Raw genomic sequence first — 18,384 nt, forward strand, 5'->3', positions numbered from 1 at the left:
TGAAACAATTACTTTTTTAATGTGTATTTTGAAAATTGAAGAATTTTAAATTGCAAATTGTTAAAGATGAAAAATTTTCTATCGTAAATTAAAAAAATTGATCTATTCTAAAATAGCATTTAGAATTGCATCATTTTCTAGTCTACACATGAAATATTAAAGATTCTTTAATTTCAAACATTTAACATTGAAGAATTTTTCACATTTAAATCTTCAAAATTGAACTCTTCAAAAAAAGTTCAAAAATACATACTTTTAAAATATAAATTTTAAAAATTTAATAATTTACAAGCCAAAATATATTCGATTAGATATACATATCAGTTTTCATTCTTGACTGTTGAATATTTTTTGAATAATTTTCTGTTCTACATATCAAATATTAAGAGTCTTTAAAATTGGACTAAATATTTAAAAAAGGTTAAAAATTACATCATTTTATACTATAAACATTCCGAATGATTGAATCTTCAATTGTAAATATAATTTTTTTAAAAATAATTGTAAATAAATAATGTTGAAGAATTTTCAATTGTAAATCTTCAAAATTGGATTATTACAAAAACAGAACGTCTTTAAAAAATCTTTAAAGTCGAATAAATTTGAATTTGAATTCTTCATAATCGAATATTTTTCCAATTCAAAGCTTTAAAATGGAACCATTAAAAAAAGTTCAAAATTGCATAATTTTCTATTTTTCACATTAATTATTGAAGAGCCTTCAACTACAAATATTCAAAATTGAGCAATTTTCCATTGTCAGTCTTTAAAATTAGACTGCTTAAAAAAAAACTATATGATTTTGTACAATAACCACTTCGATTTAATAAAACCTTAATTGCCAATTTCAAAAACTGAAGATTTTTCAATACAAGTCTTTACAATGGAACTATTAAAAAAAAAACTTATAAAATTACATACCTTCCAAATATTAATCTTAAAAATAGAAGATTTTTAAATTTTGCAAATTAAAAAAGAAAAAAATGATTTAAGTTGTAAGTTTTACAATACAAAATGTTGTAATTTTGATGATTTACCTTACAAATTTCTCCAATTTTGAAGATTCAGAATTGAAAACCCTTTAAAATTGAATACATTTCCATTTTAAGTGAATTTAGAAATTATATTACTATATTTAAATTGAACTTTTGGAATACTCATTTTGATAGAAATCGGATCACTAATCCACATTCTAAACAAAAAAATTAACGATGATTTAAAAAAAAATCGTTTTAACGAAAATCAAATAAAAAGAGAAGAAAAAACATCTTAAAATACTTTTGCAAAAAAATGGTGTATATCAAAAGTACTCAGAATAAGAGACAGATATTAAATATAATATTTTTAGGTAAAGAAGCCGTGCAATCTCCAACCCAATTATCACTTTTTGAAAAAAAATGGAGAATGAACGCGAAAGATTATAAACAAAGGTTTTGCGGACACTGCAATACCACGACTGATATAAAGGAAGCAAATTTCTTTGGAAAGTGAGTCGCATATCTTTGAGAATTACCTTAATAGATTAATTTATTATTTAAATCTGAATCTATTTTTTTTTTTTTTTTTTTTTTTTTGCAAAGCAATGGGCAGTACATAGTCGCTGGATCCGATGATGGATCGTTCTTTATTTGGGATCAGGTAACGACGAATATCGTACGCGTTCTCCGAGGAGACGAGAGAATAGTAAACTGCCTGCAGCCCCATCCTTCAACGTGTTTACTGGCCACTAGTGGTATAGATCCAGTAATCAGACTGTGGAGTCCTTTACCGGAGGTAATAAAAAATTTTAATTTAAGGGCCGTTCATAAACTGCTTGATCAATTTCGAGCTATTTTTGATCCAAAAGATGAATTTACAATCCAAGTATGACTAAATAAAATAGTTGCATTTTCAACAGAATAATTACATTTTTCATAAAATAGATAATCTTTTAATCTTTAAGTTGATATTTCAACCTACAAAGATTCATTTGTAACTAAATGGTAGAATTTTCAAATTCAATCAAACCCAGAGGCATTGTCAAGAAAACAGTTAAACTTTAGCTAAATTTTGACAGTGTCAAAGATAAATTTTCAACCTAGAAGATTAATTGTCTACCAAAAGATGAATTTTCAACAAAATACACAGGGTGTCTAGCGACCTTGAAATCCTGGAAATATCAATAAATTTTTCAAGAGAACCTTGAATTTGCTTTTTTTTTGCTTTTAAAACAGTTATTTTATTGAAATGCGAAGAGTAATTTAAATATTTTAGTTTATTATGAAATAAACATCTCGTTTAGAAGAAATCTTGCTACCAAAAAGTTTTTTATTTATCGAGATATAATTTACCTTTTTTTCATTACAGAATAAATAAAGACATCTCAAGACACTTTTTGTAGACTCTACCGATTGTTTTATAGATTGCAATGAATATACTTTGATATTGTGAATAATTCTATAAGTTTTTAATTTCTCCTCCGCTAATATAGAATGTTAAATATATTAAACGTTCAGAACGATTTCAAAAGATTTCAAGAATTTGAAAGATTTTAACTAGGACGTAGTACACCAGATTTAAAAGATTTCAAAACATCGAAAGATTTTAAATTATTTCAAATTTTTTTAAAGATTTTAAAAGATTTCACAACGTTTTAAAATATTCCAGCGATTTCTACGAATAAAAAAGATTCCAAGAATATTTCACAGATGCTTCAAAGAATTTATAGGTATTTCAAAAGATTTCAAGAATTTCAAAGATTTTAACTACGACGTAGTACATCAGATTTAAAAGATTTCAAAGCAATGAAAGATTTTAAACGATTTCAAATTTGTTTGAAGATTCCAAAAGATTTCACAAATATTTCAAAGAATTCATAGAGATTTCAAAAGATTTCAAGAATGTTCAAGATTACAAAAAGTACACCAGATTTGAAAGATTTAAAAACACTTCAAAGATTAAAGAAAGATTTCACAAAGATTTAATAAAGATTTTACATTTTTTTAGAAGATTTCAAACAGTTTTGGAATGTTTCAATGATTTCAAACAAATACAAAAGGTTTCAGAAAGATTTCACAACTATTTTTAAAAGTTCATAAGGATTTCAAAAGATTTCAAGAATTTCAGAGATTTTAAAAAGAATTCGTAGGAATTTAAAATGATTGAAAGAATTTCAAAGATTTCAAAAAGAGAACAGTATTACAAATTTAAAAGATTTCAAAAATTCTAAAGATGTTCAACAATTTCAAATTTTTTAGAAGATTTTAAAAGACTTCACAAAAATTTCAAATATCCCAGTGATTTTAAACGAATACAAAAGATTTCACCAATTCTTAAGAGAATTCATAAGAATTTCAAAAGATTTCAAAGAAATTACACTAGATTTTAAAGATTAAATAAATATTTCACAAATATTTCAAAGATTTAAAAGATTTTACAAAAATTTTAAGATTCTAAAAGATTTCTCAAAGATTTTACAGAAATTTCAAGATTTTATAAAGATTTTAAATACTTTAAAAGATTTCAAAACATTTTAAAGATACAAATTACGTCAAAGACTTTACAAAGATTAAAAAATATTCCCACAGATTTCAGAAGGACGACTCATGTTCGTAAAAAATTGAGAATTTGTTTATGTATGGTTCTGCTTTCTTTAGAAACTGTTGGTCAATAAAAAAGTAATCGGCTTATTTTTTTAAATTTATAACAAACGGTTATTTTATTATTTGATGTAAAAAAAGAGACCTGGAAAAACTTGATTTGTTGATCTGGAAAACCTAGAAAAGATCTTGAATTTTGTTCCTAAGAATCGCTAGACACCCTGAAACATGAATTTTCAACCAAATAGTTGAATTTCCAACTAAAAAAGATGTTTTCAACCGAAAATGGAATAGTCAGATTTCTAGTTTAAAAAAATTACATTTCAAGAAAAAAAACAACTAATTTTATACCAATTGAGTTCCACGAAAAAAAGAATTTTTAACAAAATAGTTTAATCCTTAAACAAATAGATGAATTTTCAAGAAAAAAGATTAATTTTCTACCCAAAAACACCAGTTTTGAACCAAATACATGAATTTTCTACCAAGCAGTTGATGTTTCAACTTATAAATGATAAATTATCAACCAAGAATAGAATAGTTAAATTTTCAAAAACCAAAGAGGCAAATCTTTTTTTTAACCGTGAATTTTTAACTACGTAGTTCAGTTATCAAGCATCTAGTTGAATTTTCAATAATAATAAAATTAAATTTTAATCACATAATTAAATTTTCAACCATAAATATGATTTTTTTTACTTAGAAGATTAACGTTCTTCAAAAAAGACGAATTTTGAGCGAAATATATGAATTTTTAAGCTAAAAATATAAATTGTTTGTCCAGTATAATTCTTAACCCAAAAATGTATTTTTTTAACAAAAAGGTTCATTTTTTTACCAATAACTTTCTTCAACCGCGAAAAATCCTTTCTTTGTTTACCAAATAGCTTAATTTCATACTTAAATAGTTTAATAAAGAAAGGTTTAAAAAAAGTTACCATAAAAAATGAATAATAAAATATCTGAATTTTCAACAAAATCGTTGAATTTTTCAGATAATAGTTACATTATTTGTATAAAAATTGTAACAAAATAGATCAATTTTTTATTTTTAAGTGTAATTTTCCAATCTGCAAAGTTCCATTTTCAACCAAATGGGGGCATTTTCAAATTCAACCAAAACCAGTATCATTTTCAACAAAACAGATAAATTTTAACTAAATTTTGATCGTGTCAAAGATGAATTTTCAACCTAGAAAATTAATTCTCTACCAAAAGATGAATTTGCAACTAAAAAAAATTGTGTTTTCGACCGAAAATGAAATAGTTAAATTTTAAAAATTACATTTCAACAAAAAAACTAGTTTGATACCAATTGGATTCAACGAAAAAAAAAGAAGAATTTTTAAGAAAATGGTTGAATCCTTAAATAAATAGATGAATTTTCAACAAATAAGATTAAATTTCTACACAAAAAGACCATTTTTTTAAGAGTATATGAATTTGCTACCAAGCAATTGAAGTTTCAACCTATAATGGATAAATGATCAACCAAGAATGGAATAGTTAAATTTCCAAACAAAAAATTATTTTTTTTACCAAGAAGATTAACGTTCTTAAAAAAAGACGAAATTTCGAACGAAATACATGAATTTTTAAGTCAAGAAGATCAATTGTCTGCACAGCTGAATTTTTAATCCGAAAATGTAATTTTTTAACCAAAAAAGTTTATATTATAACAAGAACTTCCTTTAATCATAAAGAATTCTCCTTTCTTTGTTTATCAAATAGCTTAATTTTTCTAACTAAATAGTTTAATTTTCTAGCCGAAAAAAACTAGTTTTTGTACAAAAATGTTAAATTTTCAACAACAACAAGAAATTTCTTATAAGACAGTCTTATTTGCAACCATATAGTTACCATAAAAGATTAACATAAAAAAGGTTTTAAAAAATTACCATAAAATATGAATTTAACAAAATATCTGTATTTTTAACAAAATAGTTGAATTTTTTAACAAAATAGTTACATTTTCAACAAAATGGATGAATTTATAATCAAGACAATTAATTTTCTACCAAAATACAAATTTTCAAAAAAACCTGAATTTTCAACGAACTAGTAGAATTTACAAATAAAAAAAAGATGAATTTTCAACAAAAATTCGCCGAGTTAAATTTTTAGTTAAAAATACTAATTTAAAAAATTAATTTTCAACCAGTTGATTTCAATTTAACATTTTTGTAAACAAAGTAGTTGAATTCTAGACAACGAATTTTCAACGAAAGTGTTAGCTTTCAAGCTAGAAAGTCGAATGTTTCAGAAAACATTTAACTTTTAACCCAAAAAGATCAATTTTAAACAAAAATGCTAATTTTCAATCATAAAAGATGAATTTCGAACAGAGAAGAATACTTTTCTACCCAAAAAAACAAAACTTACGGGTAAATTTTCAACCAAAAATGAAATAGTTAAATTTTCAGACTTACAAAAATTAAGATTTAACAGAGTAGTTCAACTTTAAACCCTATTATACATTCAATTTTTAACTAAAAAAGTTTCATTTTCAACTAAAAAAGATAAAGTTTCATCTAAAAGTGGAATCGTTAAATTATCAGTTAAAAAATAATTTTTAACGCAAGAAAAAAAACGAATTTTCAACGAAAAAGTTCAATTTTTAACCAAAGGGGTGAATCTGTAAAAAATAAATTTTTAAGAAAGTTGTTCAGTTTTCAAGCTAGTAGACGAATTTTCAACAAAAAAAGGGATTTTTAACCAAATATTTAAATTTTCAACCATAAACCTTAAATTTTTAACCAGATTGTTGAATTTTGCACCCAAAAGGACAAATTAGTTGAATTTTCAACCCAAACATTATACAATGAATCGTTAAGAGACAAATTAATTTTTTACAAATTACTTCTCAACGAGAAAGAACATAAATTTGGATCACATTGTTGAATTTTTAAATAAATAATTACATTTCTAACCAAGCAGTTGACTTTAGTGCCATAGAGTTAAATTTCTATGCCAAAAAGAATAAAAAGAGTAAAAAAAGAAAATTTTCAACAAAATAGTTCCATTTTCAACCAAGTAGTTGAATCCGTAAAAAAATTAATTTTTAAGAAACTAGTTTAGTTTCCAAGCAAGTAAATGAATTTTCAAACAAAAAAAATGAATTTTTAACCAAGTACTAAAATTTTCAACCAAAAACATAAATTTTAAGCCAAAAGGAAAAATTATCTGCAAAAAGGTTGAATTTTTAACCCGGCACTAAAATGATGCATCTTTAACAAACAAATTATTTTTTTTACAAAGTAGTTCTAAACGAAACGTGAGATAGTTGATTCCTTAACCAAAACAGATTCATTTTAATTCAAAAAGTTGCATTTTTTAACCAAAAAAGTAAGGAATTCACCATTTTTACTCTGTTCCTGCCAAAAAGATTAGTTTTCTACCAAAAAAGACCATTTTCAACAAAAGAGTAGAATTTTCAACTATAAAAGATCAATTTTCAATTAAAAATATACTTTTTCAACGAAAATCAGAATACTTACATAATCTGTTTAAAAAAATTCTCAGATAAAAAAAAGTATTTTCAACAAAATAGTTAAATTTTCAATAAAAAATTTAACGAATTTTGAACAAAATATTTAAATAAAGAGATTAATGGCCAACCAAGAAAATGAAGTTTTCAGAAAGTGTTTCAACTTTCAACCAAGCAGTTGAAAGTTCCACCAAAAAAGATGACTAAAAAATGTAGTTGTATTTTGAACAAAATAAATTAATTTTCAACCAAAGTTAACCAAGTTTTTAACCAAACGAGATCAATTCCGAATCAAAAATATAATAGTAGGGGTTTCAACAAAAAAAAAAACTTTGAACTATAAATAAATCAATTTTCTCATAGAATTTTGTTAATTCAGTTCGCATTTAAACGAAAAAAAACGAGAAAATGTGAAAGTTTCTTGCAAAAAAAGCCTGAAATATAAAAGTGGTTTTCAAAATTATGAAATTAATTTGTTAACGTATTTTATGGACGGTCCCTCATAGATGGATCAGCAATTTCGGTTGCTAGAAACTTGAATGTTAAATTATAGATTCTTTCTTATGTCTTACGGTCCACATAAATTAAAATAAAATTGAGCCAAAACCCATTTTTTCGAACTCAAAATTTATTTGATTAAAAACTTTTTTCTCAATCCTTAACGTTTCGGTAAAATGCGTTTTTTTTCAAAGGGTTTTAACCGGAATAATTATATTTTTATAATTAGTGATATTAAGGTGAAAATCGTGATAAATAATTACGTAGATTAATATACATTTTTTACCTGAGTTATCGAAGTTTGAATTAATCTAACACATTAGATTAATGTCGTAGAGTAAAAAAAAAAATAAAAAACCATGTCATTTGAAATTTTTCATGTCAATTTTTTTTGTCATTGGTCAAATTAAAAAAAAAAAAAATAATAATTATAATAAAATCTCAAAAAAATAAATTAGATTTTAATCAATTAAGGGCTACATATAAAAGAAATTGAAAAGGAAATTTATTTTTTGAGACTTTATTGTAACTATAATTATTGTTTTTTTTTTTTTAATTTGCCTTATGAAAAAAATTTGACTTGAAAAATTTCCATTGACTTGGTTTTTTATTTTGTTTTTACTCTACGACATTAATCTCATGTTTTTGATTAATGCAAACTTTGATAACTCAGGTTAAAACCTTTTGAAAAAGGTGCACATTGTACCGAAACGTCAAGGATTGAGAAAGGATTTTTTAATAAAATAAATTTTGAGTTAAAAAAATGGTTTTTGACTCAATTTTATTTATTAAAGGATCAATTTGGTTTGAAATCGTTATAGAATACCAGGAAATACTTGAAAATCGACATTTTCTTATTTTTTTAACCAGGATGGTGAAGCAAATGAGCGTGAAATTCAAAATCCGGATGATGCCGCCTCCGCGAATCAAATACGTATGAATAGTGATCCTTTCGAGTTAATGTTGATGAACATGGGCTACCGGTTTCCCGGACAAAATTCTAGCCTTGGAGATGATGGCGATGGAGAAGGACTGCCCACCACTCGACCGCCAATAGATTCGTGTAGACCAAGTTAGAGGTGTGTACATTATAAGAGCTTTCAGGAAAAAGCTAAAAGTACAGGAGTTTTATTGAATTCTGTAATTATAATTCCATTTTATTAACCCTGTCTTCTTCATTATTTGCCTTTTTTTCATTTTTAATTTCGCGTGGAACTTGATGGTATCAATTCCCACAATTGTTCCATTGTAGTTCCTTCCTTCAATTCCTCGACTTGCAAACCTACGTAGTGATTGTAAACGGGTCTTCTGTTGCTATCACTGCCTTCGTTAAAGTACAGTCCAAGTACGTTTGAAATCTCATCTTCTGCGATTTCTTCTAATTCGGTGAAATCGTCAATGTCGACTTTAGGTTCTGCAGGTGTCTGGAATATTTACAATTTAATTTTCAGGCGAAAAATAGTTTTTTTTTGTTTAAAAAATCCGAACTATTTATTTTGTAAGTTTATTTGTTTTCAAGGTTATTTAATTATAATTTTTTTATCCCTTAAAGGGCATACTGGGTGTAAAATACCCAGCGACTTATTTGCGCTTGGACAAAACGTACCAAATTCAAGAAAATGGAACATATGGCGCCAGATTAACAAATGACATGAAAACCTATTTTTCTGTGTCATTTTCACATCATTTTGATTTTTATAATTTTTATATGCAGTTTAAGATCAATAAAATACCTTCTTTGGAACGAACACTATAAGACTAATTTTATTTTTGAAGCGCCGTATCTCGGAAGCATTCAAGTAAAATTTTAAGTAAAAATATCAAAAACTTAAAAAGTTATGAATTTTAGAGTGACAGAAGTCATTTTAAAATTTTTTTTTCCAAAAAGGATTTTTTTTAAATACTTTAAATTTCAAAAACTGTTATGAAACCTTTTTCTCCGTAAACTAGATAAATTAAACATCATTAATTGATTTTCAAACAAAAAAAAACTATCCAATACCGCCGGCACAGCACACGTTTAAATACCCTTGGGTACTAAACACCCAGTATGCTCTTTATGTAATTTTACGGAAGTGTGCCCTTTAAGGGTTAAAGATTGTTGAAAATTTAAGAAATTTAAATTAGATTACAATCCAAATTAAAAATTCTATTTAACGTCCATAATCAAATTGATGCAAACTCATCTTTCTTTCCTCTTTTTTTATTTTTGTTGGAAAATAAAAAAAAAAATTTTCGTTAAAATTTTTTAGATCACAATAGGATTTTTTTTGTTCATTGTGATCCAAATTTGGTCCTTGGACTCTTGTTTTTTTTTAACAGGAGTTTGCATCAATAAGATTGTTGGTAAAACGCAGTAACATTTTCAACAAAACAGATAAATTTTAACTAAATTTTGATCGTGTCAAAGAAATTTATTCGCATCAATTTGAATTCATTTGTATTAGCCCTGAATTTTTATTAATTTATGCAAAATTCTTTTCAATACTTTGGAATTCTCTTGATTTTTTTTTTTCAATTTCGTAGAACTTTTCTGAATTCACTCAATTCTACTAATTCAGTGGATTTATTTTTTATTTTCAAGGAACTTTCAATAGTTGAATTTTCAATCAAAGAGGATGAGAAATTTTTAGTTTAAAAAATTAATTTTCGACGAAAAAAAAGGAAATTTCAACCAGTTTAATTAAACCAACAAGACGAATTTTTGAGAAAATTGTTGAGTCCTTAACCAAATAGATGAATTTTCAACAAAAAATGTTAATTTTCTCCCTTAAAAGGCAGTTAAAAAAGTTCAGTTTCTACCATAAATAAAATGGTTAAATTATCCTTTAAAAAAAATTAATTGTCAACAAAGGATTTTAGTTTTCAAGCTAAAAAGTTGACTGTTTCAGAAAACAGATGACTTTTCTAAATTCGAAAAGGTATTTTTTAATCAAAATCGTTTTTTTTTTAATCATAAAAGATGAATTTTCATCCACATGGTTGAATTATCAGTTAAAAAAATTACTTTTCAACCAAAGATGATGAATTCGAAACGAAAAATGTAACGCATAATTGACTTTTCAAGCGTAAAATATTTTAATCTTATATAAAAGACAATGGCATTTATCTAAAAAGACGAATTTTCAATCAAATATGTAGTTGGGCTCTTAAACAGATAGATTAATTTTCAATAAAAGAGTTATGTTTTCAAGCTAAAAAGTTGAACTTTTCAGAAAATAGTTTACTTTTAGTTTTCCTTTATAAATGTTGAATTTTGAACAAAAAATATTAATTTTTTACCTAAAAATACATTTAAAAAAGTTCCGTTTTCAACCAAAAATGGAATTGTTAAATTATCCTTTAAAAAAAATAATTTTCAACAAAGGATTTAAGTTTTCAAGCTAAAAAGTCGACTTGTCTAAGTCCAAAAAGATATTTTTTAAACAAAAACGTTAATTTTCAATCATAAAAGATTAATTTTCTACCAGAAGGATAATTCTTAAACAAAATACATGAATTTTCTACCAAACCGTTAAATTTGTAACTTATAAAGGATACATTTTCAACTAAAAATAGAATATAGTTAAATTTTCAGATAAATAAAATGTACTTATAATCAAAAAAAGAAAAGAATTTTCAATCAAATAATTCAATCCTCAACTAAAAAATATTAATTATTGTCAGTTGCTTTTCTAACAAAGAAACAAAAATTACATTTTTTCTCTAAGAGATGTATTTTCTACAAAACAGTTTAATTTTTTAACCCCAGAATTAATTTTTATAAAGTAGTTCAACTTTTAACCAATCACTTGAATTTTTAAAGAGAAAAAAAAATAAATTCTCAACAGGAATCCAAAAAAGATTTCAATTTTAAACTTTATATATATATTTAAAAAACTTGACAATATTCATTTAAGTAATTAGAATTTTAGGGAATCATTAAAAATATTTTCTTTAAATTATTTTTTGAAAATAAAAAATCAGTGTAAATATTCCCTGGATCGTAACAAACAAATTTTATTATCTTAAACCCTTTCAAAAACTTTCTTAAAATGCTTAAAAATTGTATTTAAAACTCTTAAAAAATGTAAATGTTTTTAACATTTTTTTGAAATATTAAAAGATTTTAAATTATTTTAAATCTTTTTAAAAAATTCGGAAAGTATGAACTATATTTTGAAATAATTCAAAGTGTACTTAATTATTTTTTAATTCCTTAAAAAATGGCTTTAAAGTCAAAGCTTAAATAATAATGAAGATATTCTAAGTTTTTGTTCTTAATTAACTTTTCTCTTCTCTTTGAATGTACGAAAAAGTTTACAAATGTTTGTGTTGTAGTAAAATTTTAAGAACATAATTATTGACCATTATTAAAAAACATTAAAAATGAAAATGTTCTCTTTTATCAATAAAATTATAAATTTTCAGAAATAAATGTTATCAAGAGTTTATGAAAGGAATCCTTTTGACATTTTTTAAACAGTTGGCCAAAAATTTAAGAACAGAATTTTTGCCTTTATTATTAACAAATCATTTACAATTTAAATTTTCTATTTTAGAAATAAATTTGTTAAATTACAGCTTCTCATGGGAAAATAGCAATTTCCAAAATTCTGAAAAGTCGAAAGAACAAAATGGGGTTTTGGAAAGTTTTTCATAACTTTTGTAAACTTACATTGTTTTCGGGTTGGTATTCTACCCCAAAAATTGGAGCCTTGTTGTAAGTCGCATAGAGAGCTTGAATTTCTTTGTGGATCAAATGAAGTTTCTCTACTGGATCTATTCGAAAACCCAAAACGTATCCGCCACTTACTTCGTTGCTCACAACCACAAGTGTCGGTCCAAACTTGGATTTTCTTACGTTAACCTACAGTTATTTAAAAATTAAAATCTAGTCAGGTTTTGTTATTATGTGATAATTATTATTACTCAGGGAATCCACAGGTCAGGGAAAAGTCGGGTGATTTTTTTTTGTGCGGGAAAGTAACATTCAGGAATTTTGAGAAAAAAAATTGTAAAAGTTAGGGAATTTGTGTAAGAAGAATCATCAGGGCTGCCACACAGTTATTCTTAGTCTTTTTTTTTAAATCATATTTTTTATTTTATTAAATTCACTTTAATTATTATTTTAAATAAAATGATAACATTCACTTTTCTTTCAATAAATTAGCTCATGGCTGAACCACGAATGAATTCAGGCCTAAAGCTATTTCTGGATTTTTTAAAATTCTTTCAAATCTTTTTGAGTATTTTCAAAAATTCAAGTTTTTAATAGGTTTAAATAATATAAAGGCATTCCGAAAGGGTTTTAAATATTTTAGGGCCTTACAAAAAATTCAAGGAATTTCCAAGAGCTTTAAAAAGTTTAAAAGAATTTCAAAAGCTTTCAGAGGATTTGAAATGGTTTTGGATATTTGAATAGTTTCTAAGTAATTGTCAATATATTTCAATCAGATCAAGGCATTCCAAACGGATTTTAAATATTTTGAAAGATCCCAAGGAATTTTTAATTGATTTCAATAATTTGAAGGGATTTCGAACAATTTGAAAGATTTAAAGGCATTTTTGAAAGGGAATTTTAAACACCTTTAAACAATCTTTAACAGATTTAAAGAATTTGAAATGTCTTAATGTATTTTTAATATATTTGAATAATTAGATTTTAAAGAAATTGAAACATTTCAGGATATTTAAAAAGATTCCAAAGAATTTCCAATGGATTTCCATAATTAGAAGGGATTTACTATTGAAAAAAAAATTTATTTTAAGGTATTTCTTAAAAGTCCAATGAATTTTTAAGAGCTTTACAAAATTTTATGGAATTTCAAAAAATCTAAAGATTTAGAAATACCGAGGAATTTCTAAAGATTTAAAGGGCTTGAAATTATTATTTAAGGGATATTAAAAATTCCAAGGCATTTCTAAGGAACTTAACAGATTTCAAGGGATTTAAAAAGATTTCCAAGGATTTGTAAGGAATTTAAAATTTATTTCAGTAATTTAATAGGATTTCAAAGCATTTTAAATATCTTAGAGTACTTTAAAAAATTCCAAGGCATTTTCAAGAGCCTTAAAAAGTTTCAAGGGATTCTAAAAGATTTCAATCTTGAAATATTGTAAGGAATTTTAAAATATTCCGAGGCATTCTTAAGAGATTAAAAAAAATGCAAGGGTTGTAAAAAGTTTCAAAAGATATGAAATATTTAGTGTATTTTTAAGTATTCTAAGTAAACTTCAATTTATTTTAGGATTTCAGAGGATTTTAAATATCTTAGGGCATTTGAAAAGATTCCAAGGCATTTTTAAAAGCCTTCAAAAGTTTCAAGGGATTTCAAAATATTTCCAACTTGAAATATTTTGAGAAATGTTAAAAGATTCCAAAGAATCATTAATTTATTTCAATAATTTGAAGGAATTTCAAAAGAATTGAAATATTTTGGGTGATTTAAAAGATTCCAAGGAATTTTTTATTGATGTCGGGAATTTTATTGGATTTCAAAGGATTTGAAATATTTTGGGTATTTCAAAAGATTCCAAGGCATTCATAAGAGATTAAAAAAATGCAAGGGTTTTTTAAAAAGTTTCAAAAGATCTAAAAAATTTAGGGTATTTTTAAGTATTCTGAGTAAACTTCAATTTATTTTAGGATTTACATAGGATTTCAAAGGATTTTAAATATCTTAGGGTGTTTGAAAAGATTCCAAGGCATTTTCAAGAGCCTTAAAAAGTTTCAAGGGATTCCAAAAGATTTTAAACTTGAAATATTGTAAGGCATTGTAAAAGATTCCAAGGCATTTTCAAGAGCCTTAAAAAGTTTCAAGGAATTTCAAAAGATTTCAAACTTGAAATATTTGGGAATCTTGATATATTCCAATGAATTTTCCATTGATTTCGGGGATTTAATGAGGTTTCAAAGAATTTGAAATGTTTTAGGTGGTTTTAAAAGATTTCAAGGAACTTTCAATTGATTTCAGTAACTTAATGGAATTTCAAAGGATATAAAATATTGTGGGGTATTTTGAAAGATTCCAAAGCATTTATAAAAGCGTTAAAAAATTGCAAGGAATTTTAAAAGATTTAAACGACTTGAAATGTTTTCAGGAATTTTAAATATTCCAAAGAATTTTTTATTTTTTTCAATAATTTGAATGAATTTCAAAGAATTTTAAATATTTGAGGTATTTAAAAAGATTCCAAGGAATTTTCATTTGTTTTCGAGATTTTAATGAGATTTCAAAGAATTTGAACTGTTTTAGGTGGTTTTAAAAGATTCCAAGGAACTTTCAATTGATTTCAGTAATTTAATGGAATTTCAAAGGGTATAAAATATTGTAGGGTGTCTTAAAAGATTCCAAGACATTTTCAAGAGCCTTAACCAGTTTTGAGTGATTTCAAACGATTTAAAGGACTTAAATATTTAATTAAATTTTAAAAGATTCCTAGTAATTTTAAGTTTAACTCAATAACTTAAAGGAATTTCAATGAATTTGACATATTTTGCAGTATTTTAAAAGATTCTAAGGCATTTTCGAGAATTTTAAAAAATGTCGAGGGATTTCAAAAGATTTAATGGACTTAATATATTTAGGAAATTTCGAAGGACTTTGAAATTTTCAATTTATTTCAGTAATTTAATTGGATTTTTAAGGGTTAAGATTTTTTTTCAAATTAAATAAAAAATTTTTAGCGTAAAGAGTTTTCAAAATATTTTTATGTATTTATGGGATTAAAAAAAATTCGAATGCGGCTATAAAGAATTTCGGAAGGTATGGAACGATTGTACATGATCTGTAAGGTTTTTAAATATTTTAAAAGCTGTCAAGGGAGTTGATAAGATTTCCAAGATTTAAGAAAGTATCAAATTTCATAGATCTTTACGGAATTTTATAATACTTTAGTCAGCTTTAGTGCATTTCAAAGTATTTATTCGCATCAATTTGAATTCATTTGTATTAGCCCTGAATTTTTATTAATTTATGCAAAATTCTTTTCAATACTTTGGAATTCTCTTGATTTTTTTTTCAATTTCGTAGAACTTTTCTGAATTCACTCAATTCTACTAATTCAGTGGATTTATTTTTTATTTTTTATTTCATTCATCTTGAAGAGTTTTAAACTTATCTTGAATTCTTAGGCATTTAATCAAATCGTTTTAAATTCCCTTTTTTTTCTTCATATTTTAGAATTCCTTTCAATATACTTTAAATTTTTCAGTTCGCCTTGAATTTTGATGAATTTGATTGAATTCTTTTCATTACCCTTAAATGCTTCTAAATTCACTCCAATTTCACTGAAATCAACAGAATATATTTTTTCCAATTCATTTGAATTCTTGAATTATTGTTAAGTCTCATGAATTGAATTCTTTTAAATTCAGAAGAACACTAGTTACATTATCAGTGTGCGTTAGTCACTTTTGGTAAATTTTTTGGTTCAAGTAGGTCAGTTTTTCATGTTTTAAAAAGTAAATTAGATTTTGGCAGCCCTGAGAATAATAAATTTTTATTTAAAATGATTCTATCCCATTTATAAAAGATTCTATATTAAACATTTTACAAGATTAGAATTTAGGTCTTGAAATATTAATGGTCAGGGAAAATAAAAAATTAGTCAGGGAAAAATTAAGGAAAAGTGAGGGAATTTTGAAAATTAAGTTTTTCGGTCACCGTTACTTAAGATTTTAAATATTTACACTCGCTAGGCAATGATATGGCAAAGAGACATTAAACTGTTGGTTCATATCCGCAAACCAAACAATCCTCACATTGGTTACAATAATAGTGCCGACATTCCCCTGAAAAAAATTAATTAAATAACTGAAGTCATCAATTTTTAAGAAATTTAAAAAAAAAATTCGGTATAAACACCTGCTCTGTGGATAAATTCCAAACGCCATTTAATGTCGTGTGCAATATTTCTTGATTAAGAATGCTGAGCCTTTTTTCGTTAATGATTCCACCTCTCAATTTGATTTCTCTGTACAATTTCGAGGACATGTATGCACTGAAAATGCAAATTTTATTTGAAAACACCTTTTTAAACAAATGCGTAACAAATAGATATGAATCGAGTTATTTAAGATTTGAAACAAACTTGTAAACTCCTAAAACAGATGTGTAGTGTTGAGTGCTCTTTTTAATCAAATTTATAAAGAAAAATTCATATCTGCAATTTCGAAAAGATGATAAAACATGTAAAGCTTGTGTGTTTCCTCCAAACACGGTATTAACAGCTTTCGTCTTGACGTTTACGATTGTGTTGTATCCAATACCTGTTCAAAATATTTATATTTATTATATTATTTTATTATTAGTTATTTATTATAATTATACAATTCTAAATGTTTTAAACATATTTTTTATTATTTCTAGAATCATTAATGGTACTTTACGCGCGCGTGTTTTTAATACAAAATAAAGTTTTGAAAAAAATAACTTAGTTTTTAAATTTATTTTTTTTAAAGTTATATCAAGAATTTTCAAATGAAACATATTTTTGAGTGAAGAAAGTTAATTAATAATAAATTAATTTATCATTTTAATTATTTGTTTTAAAATTATATAAATATAATTTTCTTAGGTTTTTATAAAGGACTTAAAATATTCAGGAAATTTCGAAGGACTCTGAAATTTTCAATTTATTTCAGTAATTTAATGGGATTTTTAAGGGTTAAGATTTTTTTTCAAATTAAATAAAAAAATTTTAGCGTAAAGAGTTTTCAAAATATTTTCATGTATTTATGGGATTTAAAAAAATTCGAATGCGGCTATAAAGAAAGTTAATTAATAATAAATTAATTTATTATTTTAATTATTTGCTTTAAAATTATATAAATATAATTTTCTTATGTGTTTATAAAAAATTCAAAAAGATTTTTGAAGATTTCAGACATGTCAAAAAAGTACCTTTTGAGGAAAAATTCTAGTCTGAAAGATATTTAGGACTTCTTACAGTTTGCAAAAAAATTTCAAAAGAAATTGAGTGGCAATAATTTTGAAATTTTGACCTAGGAACGTTATTAAATTTAAAATAATTCAATTTTGAATACCTAGTTCATGCATGGTTTTATTTCTACCCCAATTTGGAAGGGGGTTTAGTGAATTGGAAAGATAATTTAAAAATATTCAGTTGTTAATGCTTTTTCGACATTTTTCGACTATTTTCGACTATTTTTTAATTTTTAATGAAAGATGTGAATTTTTAATTTTAAAAGTTATAAATGTGATATTTTACTTAAAAACAAATTTTTAAATTCTTAGCTTTCTAAATTTTGAAATGGTCAAAGTTTACTTTGTAAAATAAAATAATTTTCAATTTTAAATGCGCTCCACAGTTGAAAATTCAACAGTTAAATGTTGTGGAAAATTCGCCGATTGAAAATTCAGCTGTTGACTTTTGTAGAAAATTTCTATGTTAAAAATTCCACTTTTAAATTTTCAACAGTTGAATTTTATAGAAAGTTGGTTTGCTGATAACACAGGCCCACAAAAAAAAACAAAAGTGTCTGTGCAATTGACCAGACCTATATATTCTTATGTATTTTTCGACGCTGAATCCGAATTTGCAATAAAAAAGTAGGGTCCAGCTACTTTTTTATGGGGTTTTGATCGAAAAACCTCATTTTTTACGGTTTTTTCATGGTTTTTTTTAAATAAAAAAAAAATAAAGAAAAATTTTATTTTTTGACTTCAGAATCGAATTCTACGGGAAAAAATACCTCGAAAACCATGTTTTGATATTTTTTTTACAAAAATTTCAACCCACCATACGGCGATGAAAAAGCAGAAAATCGCGAAAAGTGAAAATTTGCTTCAAATTTGATTAAAATGACATTAAAAT

General features: G+C 24.8%; 2 protein-coding genes across 5 annotated transcripts in view; one reads left to right on the top strand and one right to left on the bottom strand.

The window, feature by feature from the left end:
* The window catches only part of LOC117179620 (WD and tetratricopeptide repeats protein 1), a 67,187-nt gene that overhangs the window by 23,005 nt on the left and 25,798 nt on the right, over nucleotides 1–18,384 (top strand). For 2 of the 4 annotated variants that reach the window (XR_004467940.1, XM_033371615.1), the window contains exons 9-11: nucleotides 1,349–1,487; nucleotides 1,581–1,773; nucleotides 8,434–8,642. Coding sequence is in view for 3 of the 4 variants with exons in the window: in XM_033371615.1 (XP_033227506.1) it covers nucleotides 1,349–1,487; nucleotides 1,581–1,773; nucleotides 8,434–8,640 (539 nt within the window). In the remaining variant the exon portion in view is untranslated. Of the gene's footprint in view, nucleotides 1–1,348; nucleotides 1,488–1,580; nucleotides 1,774–8,433; nucleotides 8,728–9,115; nucleotides 9,134–18,384 lie in introns of those variants that run through there. The other 2 variants (XM_033371616.1, XM_033371614.1) reach the window with 2 other exon arrangements.
* Nucleotides 8,738–18,384, bottom strand: part of LOC117179622 (Bardet-Biedl syndrome 5 protein homolog) — a 13,977-nt gene continuing 4,330 nt past the window's right edge. The window contains exons 3-7 of the mRNA XM_033371618.1: nucleotides 16,639–16,816; nucleotides 16,413–16,548; nucleotides 16,238–16,339; nucleotides 12,221–12,412; nucleotides 8,738–8,987 (exon numbers count right to left, since the gene is read on the bottom strand). Coding sequence (XP_033227509.1) covers nucleotides 8,763–8,987; nucleotides 12,221–12,412; nucleotides 16,238–16,339; nucleotides 16,413–16,548; nucleotides 16,639–16,816 — 833 coding nt within the window. The 3' untranslated portion in view covers nucleotides 8,738–8,762. The remainder of the gene's footprint in view (nucleotides 8,988–12,220; nucleotides 12,413–16,237; nucleotides 16,340–16,412; nucleotides 16,549–16,638; nucleotides 16,817–18,384) is intronic.

Source organism: Belonocnema kinseyi, chromosome 9 (genome assembly GCF_010883055.1).
Source record: "Belonocnema kinseyi isolate 2016_QV_RU_SX_M_011 chromosome 9, B_treatae_v1, whole genome shotgun sequence".
NCBI classification, from domain to species: domain Eukaryota; kingdom Metazoa; phylum Arthropoda; class Insecta; order Hymenoptera; family Cynipidae; genus Belonocnema; species Belonocnema kinseyi.